This window comes from Vombatus ursinus, unplaced genomic scaffold, assembly GCF_900497805.2.
Source record: "Vombatus ursinus unplaced genomic scaffold, bare-nosed wombat genome assembly UNPS02007344.1, whole genome shotgun sequence".
Classification (NCBI taxonomy): Eukaryota; Metazoa; Chordata; class Mammalia; order Diprotodontia; family Vombatidae; genus Vombatus; species Vombatus ursinus.
Window position 1 is genome coordinate 4,950,076 of NW_020947122.1, and position 16,534 is coordinate 4,966,609.

General features: G+C 39.9%; 1 protein-coding gene across 3 annotated transcripts in view; it reads left to right on the top strand.

Moving 5' to 3' along the window:
• The window catches only part of AMOTL1 (angiomotin like 1), a 255,024-nt gene that overhangs the window by 26,859 nt on the left and 211,631 nt on the right, over positions 1 to 16,534 (top strand). For 2 of the 3 annotated variants that reach the window (XM_027849355.1, XM_027849356.1), the window contains exon 2: positions 497 to 626. The exons of the other annotated variant lie outside the window; for it this stretch is intronic. In XM_027849355.1, coding sequence (XP_027705156.1) covers positions 542 to 626 — 85 coding nt within the window. In that variant the 5' untranslated portion in view covers positions 497 to 541. The remainder of the gene's footprint in view (positions 1 to 496; positions 627 to 16,534) is intronic. 3 annotated transcript variants of the gene reach the window in all.

A 16,534-nucleotide genomic window follows, 5' to 3' on the forward strand; every position in this document is an offset into this window, starting at 1 on the left:
GGGGTACAGTAGCATGCCCATGGTGTCCTGAATTTTGTTGTGTGCTTTTTTTTCCTTATGTAATCACTTGACTTCCTTGGTCTTTGGTCTCCTCATTTGTAGAATGAGGGTGTTGCACTAACTGGCTTCTGACATCCCTTGCAACTCTAAAATTATGACATTGTACTGAGTGGGGTCTTCTCAGAAATCTGTATGAGTTCAAGGTCATATGCTTATGCTGCCCTGGGGCCCAGACTCGGTTTACCACAAAATATGAGAAGTAAGTGAAGCTCTGTTCCAAGCTCAGCCTTGAGCTGCCTTTCTCCTCACTCCCTCCTCCCCACCCCGAGAGAGTGGTTCCTAGTGTGGACATTAGAATGGTCACAAGTTCTTTGTACATGGTGACAACTTCATGAACCAGAAACTGACTGTATTCCTGAAAGAATCCCTAACCCCTCTTAGAAGAGCAGTTGTAGGAATTCACTCCCTCTTTTGTGTATTCACTTTCTGGTTTTAGGAGACTAGTCTGGCAAGCTGCTCATAACAGACTTCCATTGCCAGGATGGACCTCGGTGACAAATGGACTTTGGAGGAAGGTCATAGGTTGGCTCATCCTGGAATGCACCATTTTGCAAGTTCAAGGGCAGGTAGGGTAGCTTCCCACTTGCCTAATCCACCTGCTGTCTTCTCTCTTCTGGTCACCTTACTCTAGTGCTAAACTCTCAATCAGAGGTTCTTAAACTTTTTTGGGGCCATGGACTCCTTTGGCAGTCTGGTGAGGTCTATGGGCTCTTCCTTAGAATAATGTTTTAAATGTCTAAGATAAAATGTATAGGATTAAAAAGGAAACAATTATATTGAAACATGGTTATCAAAATTTTTTTTTAAATGTTTACAGACTTCAGGTTAAGAATGTTTGTTGTAGAGGTTCCAACATTAGTGAAGCAAAGAATAAGACTAGGGTTGGAGTTGGAAGATCTGGATTCGAATGCTGCTTCTGCCACTTACTAGCTGTGGGTCTGAGCACCTCATATAAAGGGCTTTGAGCCTCAGATTCCTCCTCTTCAAGACAAAAGTGATCACAATTGCCTGACCTGCCCTGTAACATTTTTATGAGGAAAGCATGCTAGATCTAACTAAGGGTTATCTGGCAGTGGATAGAGAGCTAGCTTTGGGGTAAGAGTCCTTTCTCTGTCACTTACCAGCTGTGTGACTCTGGGTAAGTCACTTAACCTCTCAATGCTCTAGACAATTCTCTAAGAGTTTCTCTTTCAGAGAAGGTGCCAACTTGTATTGGTAGAGGAAATTTATCACCAAGAGCTCCCTCCCCAACGAAATCACTGTTTCAATTTGTTTTGTTTTGTTTTAAGTCTATATGGTGCCGTGTAGGCAAGTTATTTAAACTCTGAGCCTCAGTTTCTACAACTACAAAATGTAGGTAATAATAACCACCTACGCAGCTGGTGATGCAATGGATAGGATGCTGGACATGGAGCCAGGAAGATCTGAGTTCAAATCCAGTTTCAGACACTTCCTAGCTATGTCACTCTGTCACACTTAACTTTTGTCTGCTTCAGTTTCCTCATCCATAAAACAAGGATAGCAATAGTATCTAGCTCCTAGTGTTGTAAGGAGAAAATGAGATAATATTTATAAAAACAAACAACTTTGTAAACCTTAAAGCACTACATAAAAGCTATTTATCATTATTATGAGGCAACTGGGATTAAATGACTTGCTCAGGGTCACACAGTTAGTAAGTGTCAAGTGTCTGAGTCTGGATTTGAATTCAGTTCCTTCTGACTCCGGAGCCGGTGCTATTTCCACTGCATCACCTAGCTGCCTCTGCTTTTGTTATAACTATTTCAAAGAGTTGTAAGCATCAGATGAAAAATCTATACATAGATATGTATATTTATGCTATAAAGAGCTATGTAAGTTTTTGTTGTTGCTCAGCCACTTCTGTCATGACCAACTCTTCATGACCCCATTTGGGGTCATCTTGACAAAGATCCTGGAGTGCTTTATCATTTCCTTCTCCAGCTCATTTTACAGATGAGGAAACTGCGGCAAAGAGGGTTAAGTGGCTTGTCCAGAGTCATACAGTTAGTAAATGTCTGAGGCTGGATTTGAACTCAGGTTCTCCTCATTCCATTGCTGGCATTCTATCCACTGTGCTGCCTAGCTACCCATAATATATGTGATATATATATATATATATGTATGTATATATGTATATATATATTTACACATACATACATATACACACACACACACATATATGTGACTCTGTGTGTGTGTGTGTGTGTGTCTGTATGTCCCCGAAGCACTTCTCAGAAATGGCCTTCCAGATATATCACTACAAAGACTGGGAGGGTCTTTCATATGTTGCACTGTTGGACTATTTTCCTTGAATCAGCTTTTCATTCATCAGAAAAGACCCTCTCAGGAAAAGTCCATAAGATCCTATTGTCTATAGGACATTGTCTGTGGGAATGGAATGCTTGACTGTTAAGTACTTTAGAGAAGCACCATGGTGGGTGATGAAAAAAGAAATGTATTGGGAGTCAAAGGCACCTGGCTCTGCCAATGATGATGATGGTGGTGGTGGTGGTGGTGATGGTGATGATGTTGGTGATGCTACCTAACATCTGTATAGCACCTACTATGTGCTAAGAGCTTTACAATTATCATCTCATTTGATCCTCACAACAACCCTGGGAGGTAGGTGCTGTTATTATCATCACTGTTGTTGTTGAGTTGTTTTCAACTCTGCTTGACTCCATTTGGGGCTTTCTTGGCAAAGATACTGGAATGGCTTGCCATTTCCTTCTCCAGCTCATTTTACAGATGCAAACACTGAGGCAAAGAGTGACTTGCCCAGGGTCACACAGCTAGTAAGTGTCTAAGGCCAGATTTGAATGCACAGAGAGGAGTCTTCCTGACTCCAAGCGTGGCACACTATCCACTGTTCCATCTAGTGGCTCCATTTTACAGATAAAGAAACTGAGGCAAACAAAGATTAAATGACTTGCCCAGGGTCATACAGCTAGTAAATGTCTGATGTTGGATTTGAACTGAGATCTTTCTGAATTCAAGCCCAGTGCTCTATCCACTGTGCCATCTAGCTGCCCTAACTCACTGTGTGACTTTAGGCAAGCCATTTCATCCCTTGGGATTTCAGTTTTCTCATCAGTCAAAATGGGGAAGATGGACTAGAATCTCCAAGGTCCCTTGTAAATCTAAAATCCCATGATCGTATGAAAACTTAAGCGCCCAGAAGCTCAACGACTTACCCAAGGCTACACGGCCAACCTCTGTTTTTCAGGTCTCATGACTTTCTTGCCCCATAAACCTTACCTTCTTGCTGAGGCTGTACCACCTTGTTGGCAGTTTCCTCCTCTTTCATATGGAGAAAATAATACCTGCTTTAACCAGCTCACATGGCTATTTTGAAGATAAAGGGAGATGATTAATAGTTGTAAAATACTTCGAAAAGCTAAACACATAACATAAATACGAGGTTATTATTATAACTTTTAGTTATAGTGATAGACACAGTGAAACAATGTCCTTTTAGAGCCTACCCTTCTGCTTGTTTTTTTTTTTTCTGAAGCATTCTGTAGTTGCTCCCAAGCATGCCACTTACTACTCCTAAAACTTAGTACCCAATTCTCTGTGTAAGCCTGCCAACAGCTTAGAGCCTTCACTGGTGCCCACTGGCTGCAGTCCCACAATCCAGGACTCCATGAACTGTAGGGCTCAGGATGCACTTTAGAAGCTTGTGAACAACCTCCCACCTGCAATTGCTGTAGTCACTTCCGGAGATCAGCCTACACTCCCACCTGTAAAGCTGCAAGGTTTCTGCAACAAGTCAAGTCAAGTCTAGTCAAAAAACATTTATTAAGTACTTTCTATGTGTCAGGCACTTTGCTTAATGCTGGAGATGCAAATACAAATAAAAAAAAAGACAGTCCCTGGCCTCAAGGAGCTTGCATTCTAATGGTAAGAAGACACATAAAATAGAGCTGGAAAGGGATTGAGTTGGGGGAAGTACTGGCAATGACAGCATGGTGACAAAGTACAGAGAAGGAAACACGGCTGGTCTAAGCTGTTCCTCAAAATGGAAGGTGGCAGGAAAAAGCAGCAGCATGACGGCACAGTCTGAAGAGTGCAGTATGGCTGGAGGAAGAATCACCAATCAGCATAGGGGGAATCCTTTCTACTGGCCAGTCTAACCTACCCCTTTCTCATGTGGGCTGCAGAATTATTGAGGGATGGTGTCTGCGTGTGGATAGAGTGAGGGAGTTTGTGTAAGGCCTGGTAACCTGAAGATGTCTGTCCTTGCTAGTTGCTGTCCTTGTATCTGAGTGTGTTTCCCTCTGGGTCAACACTCTAGCCGTTGGTCAAGAGAATGAACTTTTTGTCTTCTGGGTCTCTGGGAGACCATAGATCTGTGGAGAAGCCCCACTGGCCCATGTGTCTGTGAGTGACATATTAGAGCCAGGGACCTAGTCTGACCCAGTCAGATCACATTACCAAGGAGCCTAAACTCATCTGTACAAACTTTTGTCTAAGAATGTGGTTCTGAGGTCCCACTTAGCTTTAATACAACATGAGAGCTACCTGTCTTAAGTAACAGTGATATGTCAACTGGTTTCCCAGCTGCATTATAGACACATTTCAGCTAATGTCATTAACCAAAAACATAACTAAAACATTCTGTCAAAGCCATACTTTCACCACTCAAAACCCAGCTATAATATCATTCCACTTACAGCATTCTGTCCAAGAAATTTACTGTACCCTCCTCCCTTGCCATCCCTTCCACACCCCAATGTGTATTTTCATGGTTAAGCAGGATATGGCAGTCTTCCATTTAGGTACCTGACAGTTGTTGTTTGAAGACTGCAGGAAAAAAGCTACTTCTCAGTCAGGAGTCATCCTTCTCTATTCATTCTTTCAACTTCATTATCCAGGCGATTCTCATTGCTTTCACCCATGTCTCTTACATCTGTTTCCTTTTCTCTGCTAGGAGAAAAGGAAACACCTATTCAATAAACTCTAGTGGTTTCCTGTCACCAGCAGAAACAAATATGAAACTCCTTTGCTTGGCTTTAAAAGCCCTTCACAGCTTGGTCCCTTCCTGCCTTTCTAGTTTTCTTACACCCTACCCCCCTCCTCATACTCTGAGATCCAATGACTTGGGTCTCCTAGCTGTTCTGCCAACAAGATCCTCCATCTCCTGACTGTGCATTTTCACTGGCTAGCTCTCTTATGTCTGGAATGCTCTCTATCTTGATCTCTGTCTCCTGGCTTTCTTGGCTTCCTTCAAGTCCCAGGTAAAATCTCACCATCTGCAAGAAACCCTTCCTGATCCTCGTTAATATTAGTGCCTTCCTTTTGAGATTATTTCCATTCTATTTATATTTTATTCTATAATATATTTATATTATATGCTATAATATATATTCTCTTATATTCCATAATATATATATAATATATTCTATAATAATAACATATTATTCTATTGATATTATATATAGGTTATCTGTCCATAGCTGTTTGCATGTATATACTCTACTTTATTACACTGTGAGCCACTTGAGAGCAGGTCTGTTTTTGCTTTCTTTATATCCCTAGCATTTAGCACAGTGCCTGACATATAGTAGGTACTCAATAAATGTTTGTCCGACTTGATCAGACTTCTTAAGTCTCTCAAATTGTTTGTCTTTACAATGCTATTATTGTATAAATTCTTCTGCTAACTTCATTCTGCATCACTTTATACCAGAATTTTTTGACATTTCTTTCAACATTTCTTATAGCACAATAGTATTACTTTCACATACTATAGTTTCTTTAGTCATTCCTCAATTCATGGGCAACCCCCCTGTCCCTGGTAGTTTCCAGTTCTTTGATAACTACAAAAAGAACTGCTAAAAATATTTTTGTACATATGGATCCTTTTACTCTTTCTTTGATCTCTTTGGGGTATAGAGCTAGTAGTAGTATTGCTAGGTGAGAGGGTATGTTCAGTTTAGTGATTTCGGGAGCATAGTTCCAAATTGCTTTCCAGGATCGGTGGACCAATTCACAGCTCCACCAATATTGCTCTAGTGTACCTGTTCTCCTACAGCTCCTCCAATACTTGTCATTTTCCTTTATTGTCTTCTTTGCCAATCTGATTGGCATGAGATAAAACCTCAGAGCTGTTTTAATGTATATTTCTCTAATTGGAGCATTTTTTCATATAGTTTAGCCTATCTTTCCAGGATGATTACACATGACTTCCCCTTATTCCTCTATGGTCCAGTCAAATGAACTGTTTTTCTAATAGAACATTCAATTGCTCAGTTCTACACTTTGACCTTTCTATTCTTGGCATGCCTTCCCTCCTCATCTCTGCCCTTGGAATTCCTATGGTTCTTCAAAAATCATCTCTAGTGTTGCCTCTTGCAAGTTATCTTTCCTGATTTTCTAGTTAGTGTCTAGCCTTTGAAATTACATTTTTTCTTCCTATTTTGTATTTACTTACCTGTGTATATGTTGTCTCCCCACCCCCGCCCCATACTAATATGAATACTACTTTAGGGCAAAAACTATGGACTTTTTTCTTTTTCTTTTGTATCTCCAGTATCAAGCACAAAACCTGGTAGGTGCATAACAAATGATTATTCAATTGAATTGAATAACAAAATGGTCTTGTATCACAGAATTTACAGAATGTCAGAGGCAGAGTGACCTTCGAGGTTATCTAGTTACATGCTTTTGTTTTATAGAAGATGAGATTGAAACCCTGAGAAATGAAACGTGTTACCCAAGATCATGCAGTTAGTAAGGAGCAGAATCAAGCTTTGAATCTAGATCTTGTAACTCCAAGTCCACTATATTTACTATGTATTCTGTGTCATTCCAAGTGGAATGAAAATTATGATTGTTTGTTAACATGTGCGGATCTTATCTTGGCTAACACATTCAACAGTTAAAGAATTTCAGAGCTAAAGGGAGCCTAATGTGCCTTTTACACCATGATGTCTTTTTATCACTTCCACAGTCTGCCCAGGGCTGTTTGGGACTCTTTCCACATCTGTATTACCATTATGGGTTATTTAGTTGTCTTCATGGAAAGTAGAAGATAAACTCCATAAGGCAGAAAAAGAATATAAATAAGTATTGTCCCACTATATGAACTGTCATCCTCTTGGAGTCAAATTCTCAGGGTATCCCTCCTACAGCCACCACAATAAATGAGCCAAAGTGACTTGTGCCCACTCCTTTTTGCTGTATTCATCTCCTTCTAGTGTTTCCCCTGTCCCCACCATGCTTTATACCAGCTGTTGCATCTCTTAAGTTCCAGTTTCAGTCTCCATGTGTGTTCGTAGTTTCCATTTCTACTGAGGCACCAGGATGACTTCTGGAAATCTCAGGGACCTTGGGCTTTCATACTTGCCTCTAAGTATCTTCAGAGATATTCATCCTGAGAGATATTCTTCGTGGGTGAATCATAGACATTGAATGAAGGCCAGCTTCTCAGAACATCTACCGTTGCTCAGTCCTCAGGGTATGTGTATAGGTGCCATCAGGGTGGGAAAACCTTCAAAAACTAGCCCAAGCAGAATCTCTAGGAGCAAAATCCCCTTGATGCCTGATGGCTAGGTGGAGACTCCAAAGGAAAATCCCTCTACTGCTCCCTTTCCCCACCCTTATAAAAATGCAGAAAAGTGCACATTATCACCCTTCCCCTCACCCCCAGGCACCTGGGCAAATTGTCTCTTGGAATAAGTCTAACAACTTGTCAATCAGTTGTCCCATGGCTGCACTCACCATTCCTGTGACTTCCCAGACAAAAACATCAGTCTCTGGGCACCACCTTCCTATATGTATTATCTTTCCCATTTAGAATGTAAGCTCCTTGAAGGTAAAGGTAAGGACTGTCTGGTCTTTTGTATTTGTATCCCAGACCTTTAGCACATAGTTAACACTTTATAAATGCTTTTTCATTCATTCATTATTTCAACCCTGTGTTTTCGGGAATTCTCTCTTTAGGGATCTTAATCATTAACTTCCTTTGGAGTTTTCTCCTGATGGCCTTATGGATTCCTAACTAATAGGCTTCAGTCCTATTCACTTTGATATTGTGTGTGTGTGTGTGTGTGTGTGTGTGTGTGTGTGTGTGTGTAAATTTGCTAATGAAAGAGTTCTGGTACATGGTCATAAGAGATGACTCAGTATTTCTGGATGTTTTTCAGCAAATACATCTTTGGGGAATTGTCTTTGCCCTTCAGCACCATGAGTTATGTGTGCCATGAATGCTGTCCTCAAAGTACTGTAGCTAGAGGACAGCAACTGGGTCCTGGGGAGCTTTTGGCCTTGGGGCAATTTCAGATCACATCTGTTCTGTCCCTGTGCATTCCTTGATGTTTCTGCACCCATCCCTATAGTAAACCTTGTAGAACCCTATGTCAGGGTATGTTTGTGTGTCTTTCTGTATATGTACATACATAAATAGGTAATTATTATAAAATATATCTTGTTTATGTATGCATGAACATAAGATCAGAGAATTCTTTTAGAATGAGAAAATCATCTAGATCAACATAATAGCAGCAATAATAATAAGATGTGGTGCTATGTCTGCCTTGGGACTAGGAAGGCCTAGCTTCAGCTCTTGTGTTTGACCTACTGACTGAGGAAGTTACTTAACCTCTCATTATCCAACACAACTCTCTAAGACTGTAAGTTGCAGTGAGAAGGCAGCTATTTTATCCTCCTGTGCAGCAGTCTTTGGAATATTATGAAAGAAAAATAGCAGGGAAATGACCTCTCCCAGACCCATTCTATCTGAACTCCATCAAGATGAATGAGAATAAGATGATGATAATATAATAATGTTGATGATGATGATGGTGATAGCTGACATTTTTATGGCATTTTAAGGTTCACAAAATGCTTTACATCTATTATTACACAATTCTATGAGGTAGGTGTTATTATTATCCCCATTACACAGATGAGGGAACTGAGACTCAGAAGAGTTAAATGATTTGCCTAATACCACAGAACTAATAAATAGTAGAGCTAGGATTCAGATATACATATTTACAAATGTTTATGTTTTGTCTATAGACAAAGATAATCTGCTGTCTTGATCTATGGGACCTTCCATTTGTACATTCACAAAAACACACATGCCCTTGTTTATAAGTAATGTAAATGTTCATTTTTTATAATTTCCTGTTCTGAGCACACAACTGTATATGCCCTCATTATCATTTGAATTTGTAGTATTCTGCGTATCTACAAGATTGAGTTCATACAAATTTTGTTTCTAAAGTATTTTGAAGATATACTTGGTTACTCACACACACATAAACATACACACATATATACACATACATATGCACATATACATATACAACCAAAGGTCAAAATGTAACTCCTGTCAACACCACCTTTGGAATGTTGAATAATGTTTAATGTCTATTTATTTTCATAGGTATAAAGTTCATTGTTGTTCAATTGTTTTCAATTGTGTCTGACTCTTCATGGCCCCATTTGGAGTTTTCTTGGCAAGAACACTAGAGTGGTTTGCCATTTTCTTCTCCAACTCATTTTACAGATGAGGAACTGAGGCAAACAGGGTTAAGTGACTTGCCCAGGGTCATACAACAAGCAACTGTCCGAGGGCACATTTAAATTCAGGAAGATGAGTCTTCCTGTCTCTAGGCTTGGCGCTCTATTCACTGTGCCACATAGCTGCCCTGTATAAGGTTCAGAAATTCCTTATTTTACAGTGAGCTAAGGCTTGAATTTGGTTTAAGCTTATAGTTGCAGTTAGGAAAATGGCATATTTTTTTGTCCCTGAGGTTGTGTCCCTATTATTAATCATTGCTAGTTTTGTTCCTTGTGTAAGGATCTCTTCCTTCATAGTGGTGCCATGTTTCAATACTTAGCTATTTGTGTTGGTTAATATCAGAAATCAACCAACGAATCCCCATATTAACCATCTTGAGGTTCAGGCAATATATTGTAAGTATGCACACACACATATGTGTGTGTATGTATACACACATATGACACTCATACTCATATTATAACTGTATATGGTTGTCCGTGTGACCTGCAAATTTATTCATACTGTTTATGTAAAATATGCCTTTCGTTTTGTGTTAGAGATTGCAGCCTCTATTTGCAGAGCTTAGGATTGCAACTCTTCATCTTTGTCTTGCTCTCTGCTGGATGTCTTTGAAAATAACCACCTTGCTCCCAGTTCTTATATAACACACTGGTCTGTCTGCCCCTCTGACTTCTTAGATGTTCATAGCTAGGCCACACAATTTGAGGTGAATTTTTTGGATTATTTTCCCCCTTTGGAGGCCTTAAAACATTTCTTCTTTCTGTCTTGCTTCAAATCACTCAGCTGCTTGGGAAATTTTCTTTCATCCGTTCTATGCATAGGGCTAATCTTGTAAAAGGCTCTCCTCAGGGCTAGCTCACAGAAGTCTGTGGAATGTGACTAGCAGGTGTTGGCCTGGTGTGTTTGAGAATTCTAATGGTCTTGGATCTTTGGAGCAACCATAAGACAGAAGAGTTTTTTCCCTTTGGCACTTTTCAAGGGTGTCTTTTAAAGGGTCACTGTCTTTCTCTCATGGACAACATTTTGAAACGTCACCTTTCTTTACATATATTTTGTTTCTCAGTAGAACTTCAAGCACACGCATACACCCACACAGAGAATACACACACTGAGGTTGGGGAGTTGGCAGATTATGGCTATTGTATATAACATCCAACAGACAATTAGTACATTTCAATCATAAGAGAGTGGGAAAGGCTTTGAACGTCACATAGGCCAAGTTTCTCATTTTGTCGTTGCTGTTTTATTGATTGGTCATGTTTGACCCTTCATGACCCCATTTGGGGCTTTCTTCGCAAGGATACTGAAGTGGTTTGCCATTTCCTTCTTTAGCTCGTTTTATAGATGAGGAACCGATTTAAGTGATTTGCCCAGGGTCACACAGCTAGTAAGTATCTGAGGCTGGATTTGAACTCAGATCCTTCTGACTCCAGGTCAGATGCTCTATCCACTGAGCCACTTAGCTTCCAGAAAAAGGAGGCCCAAGTTGCTGAAGTGACTTAAGACAATGGATCTGAACATGGAAGGGATCTCAGCCAGTATCTAATCCAACCTCTTTGTTTTATAGATGAGGCCAAAATAGGTAAAGACTTGAACATACTCACATAGCTAGTTAAGGACAGAATTGGAATGAGAGTCTAAGTCCTCTGTCAGGAGTGTTCTGGGGAATGTTTAACAACTGGCTGTTTGGGAGAAAAAACGTACACATGAAACACTTTCAAATTAAATCCGCATTACTAACATTTTCTCCATCACTTTCTTAAGTCATGGTAGACAATCAACAAAATAATAAATCACACCCCGATTTGTAGCTTTTGCCAATTTTTGTGATGTAAATGTTCACTGTGAAAATTTAACAACCATTTCTTAGGAGCCAGTTTAAACCGACTTCATCACATTCCTCCCTGGATGCTGCTCCAGCAGCCCCTGTCCATCATTATCATTGTCATCATCTTCATCATCGTCATCATCATTGACATTTATAGAGAACTTTAAAGTTTACAAAGTGGTTTCCATACATTTTCTCCCTTGAGCCTCACAACTATACTGGGAGATAAGCTGTTTGATGAAAAAATTGAGACTCAGAGAAATTAAGAGAGCTGCGCAGGGATAGAAGAGTCAGAGTTTGAATCTAGGTCTTAGGACTCCATGTTAAGCAGTTTATGCATTTTTGAACATTGTCTGAAATTCACACCTTCATGTGTGGTTATGAAAAGAAATTATTCCCGTGCAGACCTCTGGGCAGGATGCTAAGGTTGAATGACATGTGATCTGCATTACCTCTGCAATGTAATTGTTATATATTCAGCCTGCAGGATTTTTTTAAAAAAAGGTTTAGTCATAGATTTCAATAGCAGCAAATGTTTTTGCCTTTTATATTAACAGGGTATTTTGTTTGATTTTACTCAGTAGATCAAAATGAGGGTAAGTTGGAAGTGTATGATTTTTTTTCTCTGCAGGGATGCTTTTTGTGTGTATTTTTGGAATGGTTCTTCATTGTGAGTCATGTCCATTTCTCTATCTTTCAACTTCTCTATCTTGTCAAAGTTCCCCCCTTATTTATTTCCCTTTTGGCTCAGTGTTGAGTTAGGATTTCTTTGAGTCCTCCATTCTCTGTGATGTTTGATTGTAGCAGTTCTGGGTGGGGGGTGCCTAGGCAATTATACATTTGCATATATTTCATAGATCTCCTGGCTTGCATGGATGGACTCTTCTGCATTTAAATGGGATTTATAAAATGAAATTTGCTTGTGATATTTCGGTAGGCTTGCCGGAATGAATCCTTGGCAGACATGCTCCCTGGTTGGTAGAACCTTTTCTTCATTTTTCTTTATTTTTATTTTTGGCTCAGGAGAATGACTTTTTCCAGGCTAGCTATAGTTAGCTGTTATTATAAGTAAGCACACTGTCTTCTCCTAGAGGGATGCAAAATATTTGAAGTTACCTGGATCTGGGCTTTCATTCCAGTGAAAGGATATAGCTATGCTTTCTTTTTCCTTTGACCTATCATGGACTGGTAAGAGTAGGGTTATAATGGAAGGAAAACAGGGACCCTGGAGAGATCCTGCCATAAGAGGTATATGGCCTTGTAGAAGCAGACCTTAACCCCAAAAGAAAAAACCCAGAGACTAAATGTTACAATTTTACTCATAGAAAGGGTCCATGATCTTCTTTTCTGTTGGAGCCACCAAACCCTAAAAGTAATGCTGAACTTAATTAATTGAGGCTTCTTTTTGATATATCTTACCTGAGGTCACATCTTTGCCCTGGGTATCATTTGTTTATTTGTCCCAGAACTGGGTAGAATAGCCAAAAGGAGGAGAAGAACAGGTTGAGTTTGAGGCCATAACCCCTCTTGAAATATCCCCAACCACTTTCCCAAAGGGGAGGGTGAAGGGAGGAAGTCAGCAAACTGTCTCCTCTTGACTTCACATTTGGCAAGGGCACTGGCTTGGCAGCAAGAGACAAAACACCCCCACCAACTGCAGAGAAGAGCAATGGAATGACAGATAGTTGGCTGCTGCCATCATAGAAGAGAAGAGGTTACTGAGGGCTGTGCCTATCTTCTCCTTCTTTTCCCTTGGAATGGTGACCTCAGCTGCCTCAGGATCGTACAGGAGACAGTTTGTTAATGTCAATCTGGCTTCCACCATCATGAAAATGCCTCACTTTGTCTACCATTCACCCCTTCCTTTTTGCAACCAATTTCACAACCATGAACTTTATTCACTGATAACAGAGATGATGGGAAAAGGTTCCCTGGGAAGGGAAGAAAAGGGTCTATTGAGTCACAGAAGACACACTGGGGGTGGGGTAAAAAACATTGTCCCACATCTTGACTTATTGTTGTAACCACTGTTATGTTTTAATAGATGACATTTGTTAGATAATAATATGTGTTTTCGGATTTAAGGATATTCTAGATATAACATTTTTTACAGACACTTTTTTTGTATGGGTTAGCAATGAGGCGATATAAGACAGGAAGATACAATGGAAATAACTACTGATTTGGAGTCAAAGGACCTGCCTTGGAGTCTTTGCTTTGCTACTTAGGATCATAGCTTTAGAGGGAAAAGGACCTTAGAGAATATCTAGTCCGGGGGTTCTTAATCTGTGAACTTGGTCTTCATACCTACACAATATATACATATGTACATACATACCTATATGTATGCAGATATACATATATGAATTACATATATTTGATAACTATATTTTAATATAGTTTGTTTCCTTTGTAATCCTATGATTACCTGGGTCTGGATTTTCATTCCAGTGAAAGAATGCAGCTATGCTTTCTTTTTGCTTTGGCACCATCATGGATTGTAAAGAGTAGGGTTGTTCTGAAAGGAAAACAAAGACCCTGGAGGGAACCTGCCAAGAAATGTATGTGACCTTTACAGAAGCAGACCCTGAGCTCCATAGAAAGAAGCCAGGGATTAAATGTCCGCAATATGGTTTTTTTATACCTAAAATATTTTTATTTTTATATACTTTTAAAAATACTACTTAATTTTTTAATATTTTCATACACTTAAAAATGTTTTTCTGAAAAAGAACCTACAGGTTTTACCAGACTGCCAAAAGGGTCCACAACATAAAAAGAGTTAAGAACCTCTGATGCAGTTCCAATTTCTTATTTTACAGATGAGGAAACTGAGGTCCCTAGAGTCTAAGTGACTTGCTGGAGGCAGTAACAGAACTAGAATTTGAATACAGTTCTCTGACTACAAATTGAATGCTTTTTCTATCCTTCTCTTCTGTGCATCTTCTACTTATCACCTGTGAGATCTTTGGACCTCCTGGGCCTTAGTTACCTCAACTTATGATGAAGGGGTTGCATTAACTTTGAATGCTCACAGAGGTGTGTGTCTCATAGCCAGAGGGGTGCTCTTATATCTATAATGTATAAAGGGTGTGGGATAATAGAAATCTCTCCCATTGCTGGTCTTCTGACCTCATGGTTCTAAGCCAAAGCAGGCATTCTTATTGCTATAGTGAGTGGTAGGATAGGGAAAGAACATTTTCCAGAAAGCATAGCCACCTGTGCGTATTCTCCTGGAACAGAAGTACATGCTGACCAGTGCGCTTATTTGCCCTGCCCTGACAAAAGCTTTGGGAGTGGAATCAGTGGTTGGGCAGCCAGTAGCCCAGGTGAGTGTAATCTGAGATTCTAGAGAAGGTGCACATTCCTTTCTCTCTCCACCTGAGGAAAGTGTTCAACCTTCTAGGGGGAAGAATTAAATGTACAAATAATCTGATCCCAGAGACATACCCAATGCTTCAAGATAAAACAGTGTCTCCTTTATCACTGGGGAATGAGGTGTTCTAAAAGAGTAGCTGAAGTTTAATCCTTTAAGTGCCAAATATTGGGGCCTATTAAAAATAAACAATAAAAAATTTTAAAAAAAGATTAGCTATTTTTGGACAAAAATCTTTCTAAAATGCATTATGCACCTCTATGGCTCATTCGTATTATTGACTTACTTGTTCTCCCACTGATATCAAACATTCTCCAATACCACCTCTCTATCCTCGCTCTAGGTCATTTTCTTTTCCCAAACAGAGGTTCCTGGGCATTTAGAACTTTGCCAGTCAGATTTAGCATCTGTTAAATCTCTGTCCTCATGGCTTCTGATATTGATGCATAGGAGGACACTGGAACCCAGAGCCTCACACAGTCAAGGGCCTGAAGTCTCTGCAGGGCATTCTAACCTCTACCAACTCCAGTACAAATTCTTTCTATGTTTTCACAAAGTTGTAAATACCCTACCCCAGGAGTTCCCAAACCACTGAGTTCCACGCTGGGCACAGCCACATTTTCAATGTCATGGCCAATTACTCTTCTTCACACATAGGCAGTGACTCCGTCACTTTACGTATAACATCACTCTCTGACATGAGACCTCAATCTTATATCAATTCAATCATTCAGAACAAAACTGGTAACTTTTTCCTTAATCCATTCCCCTGATTACCACAGCCTGCTCTCAAAGTGCTCTGTTACAAACACATAGAAGCTAACGTCTTATCAAACCACTCTTGAGAGCACCACAAGAATGTCTTGACACTCATGCAGTCCGGGAGATAATTAACAATTACAGGCAACCCTGCAAATGCTGCATCTTCCCCACCCAATATCTATACCCCCAGGATTCTCACAAGTAAACAGAATGCAAGTAATCACGACATTAAGAATGGCTTGCATATAAAGGTGCATTTGGAACTTGGAAAATGTTTTTCCATAGAAGCAATGTGTATGTATAGCAGTTAGATTTCCAGGTTAGCCTCCAAAAGCCCATTTAACCCACATATGTCTGGGGCACTGATCTTTTCATGTAACTCCGGAAGAGTTACTCCACACTGGTAGCATTCTAATGTTGAACATGTATTAAAAAATATAGCTTGTGAACCCCCACCGATATGTTACTTTTACCAACCAGCCAGAAGACTCACCTATTTAAAACAAAAGACATTTAATCAAACAGCAAAGCAAATTCTAGAACCAGAGATCTAGACCCAGAAGAAACCTCAGAGACCATCTGGTCCAACTTCTTCAACCTTTTACAGATGAGTAAACTAAGGCTCGAGTGTATTTGACTTGCCCAATGAAGATTTTATGCCCCTAGACTCAAATCAGAGACTCTTCCAAACTGCCAGGAGCTGTTTAGAGTGTGGAGCTACCAAACTCACTTTGCTCCCAAGATCCTCTCTGATTGATATGCAAATGAAGCGGAGAAGAAACAAAAGGAAAGCAAAAATACCTGTTCATTCCTTGGTTCAAATTCTTGCCTTTATTAGGTATAACTGCCATTAACAACTTCCCTAACCCTGAGCCCTGCTTCCTCTACAATCTATTGCTCTGGGTTTTAGGCAGTTTTCTGTTGAGTTCTGGCCATCATAAAACCTCTG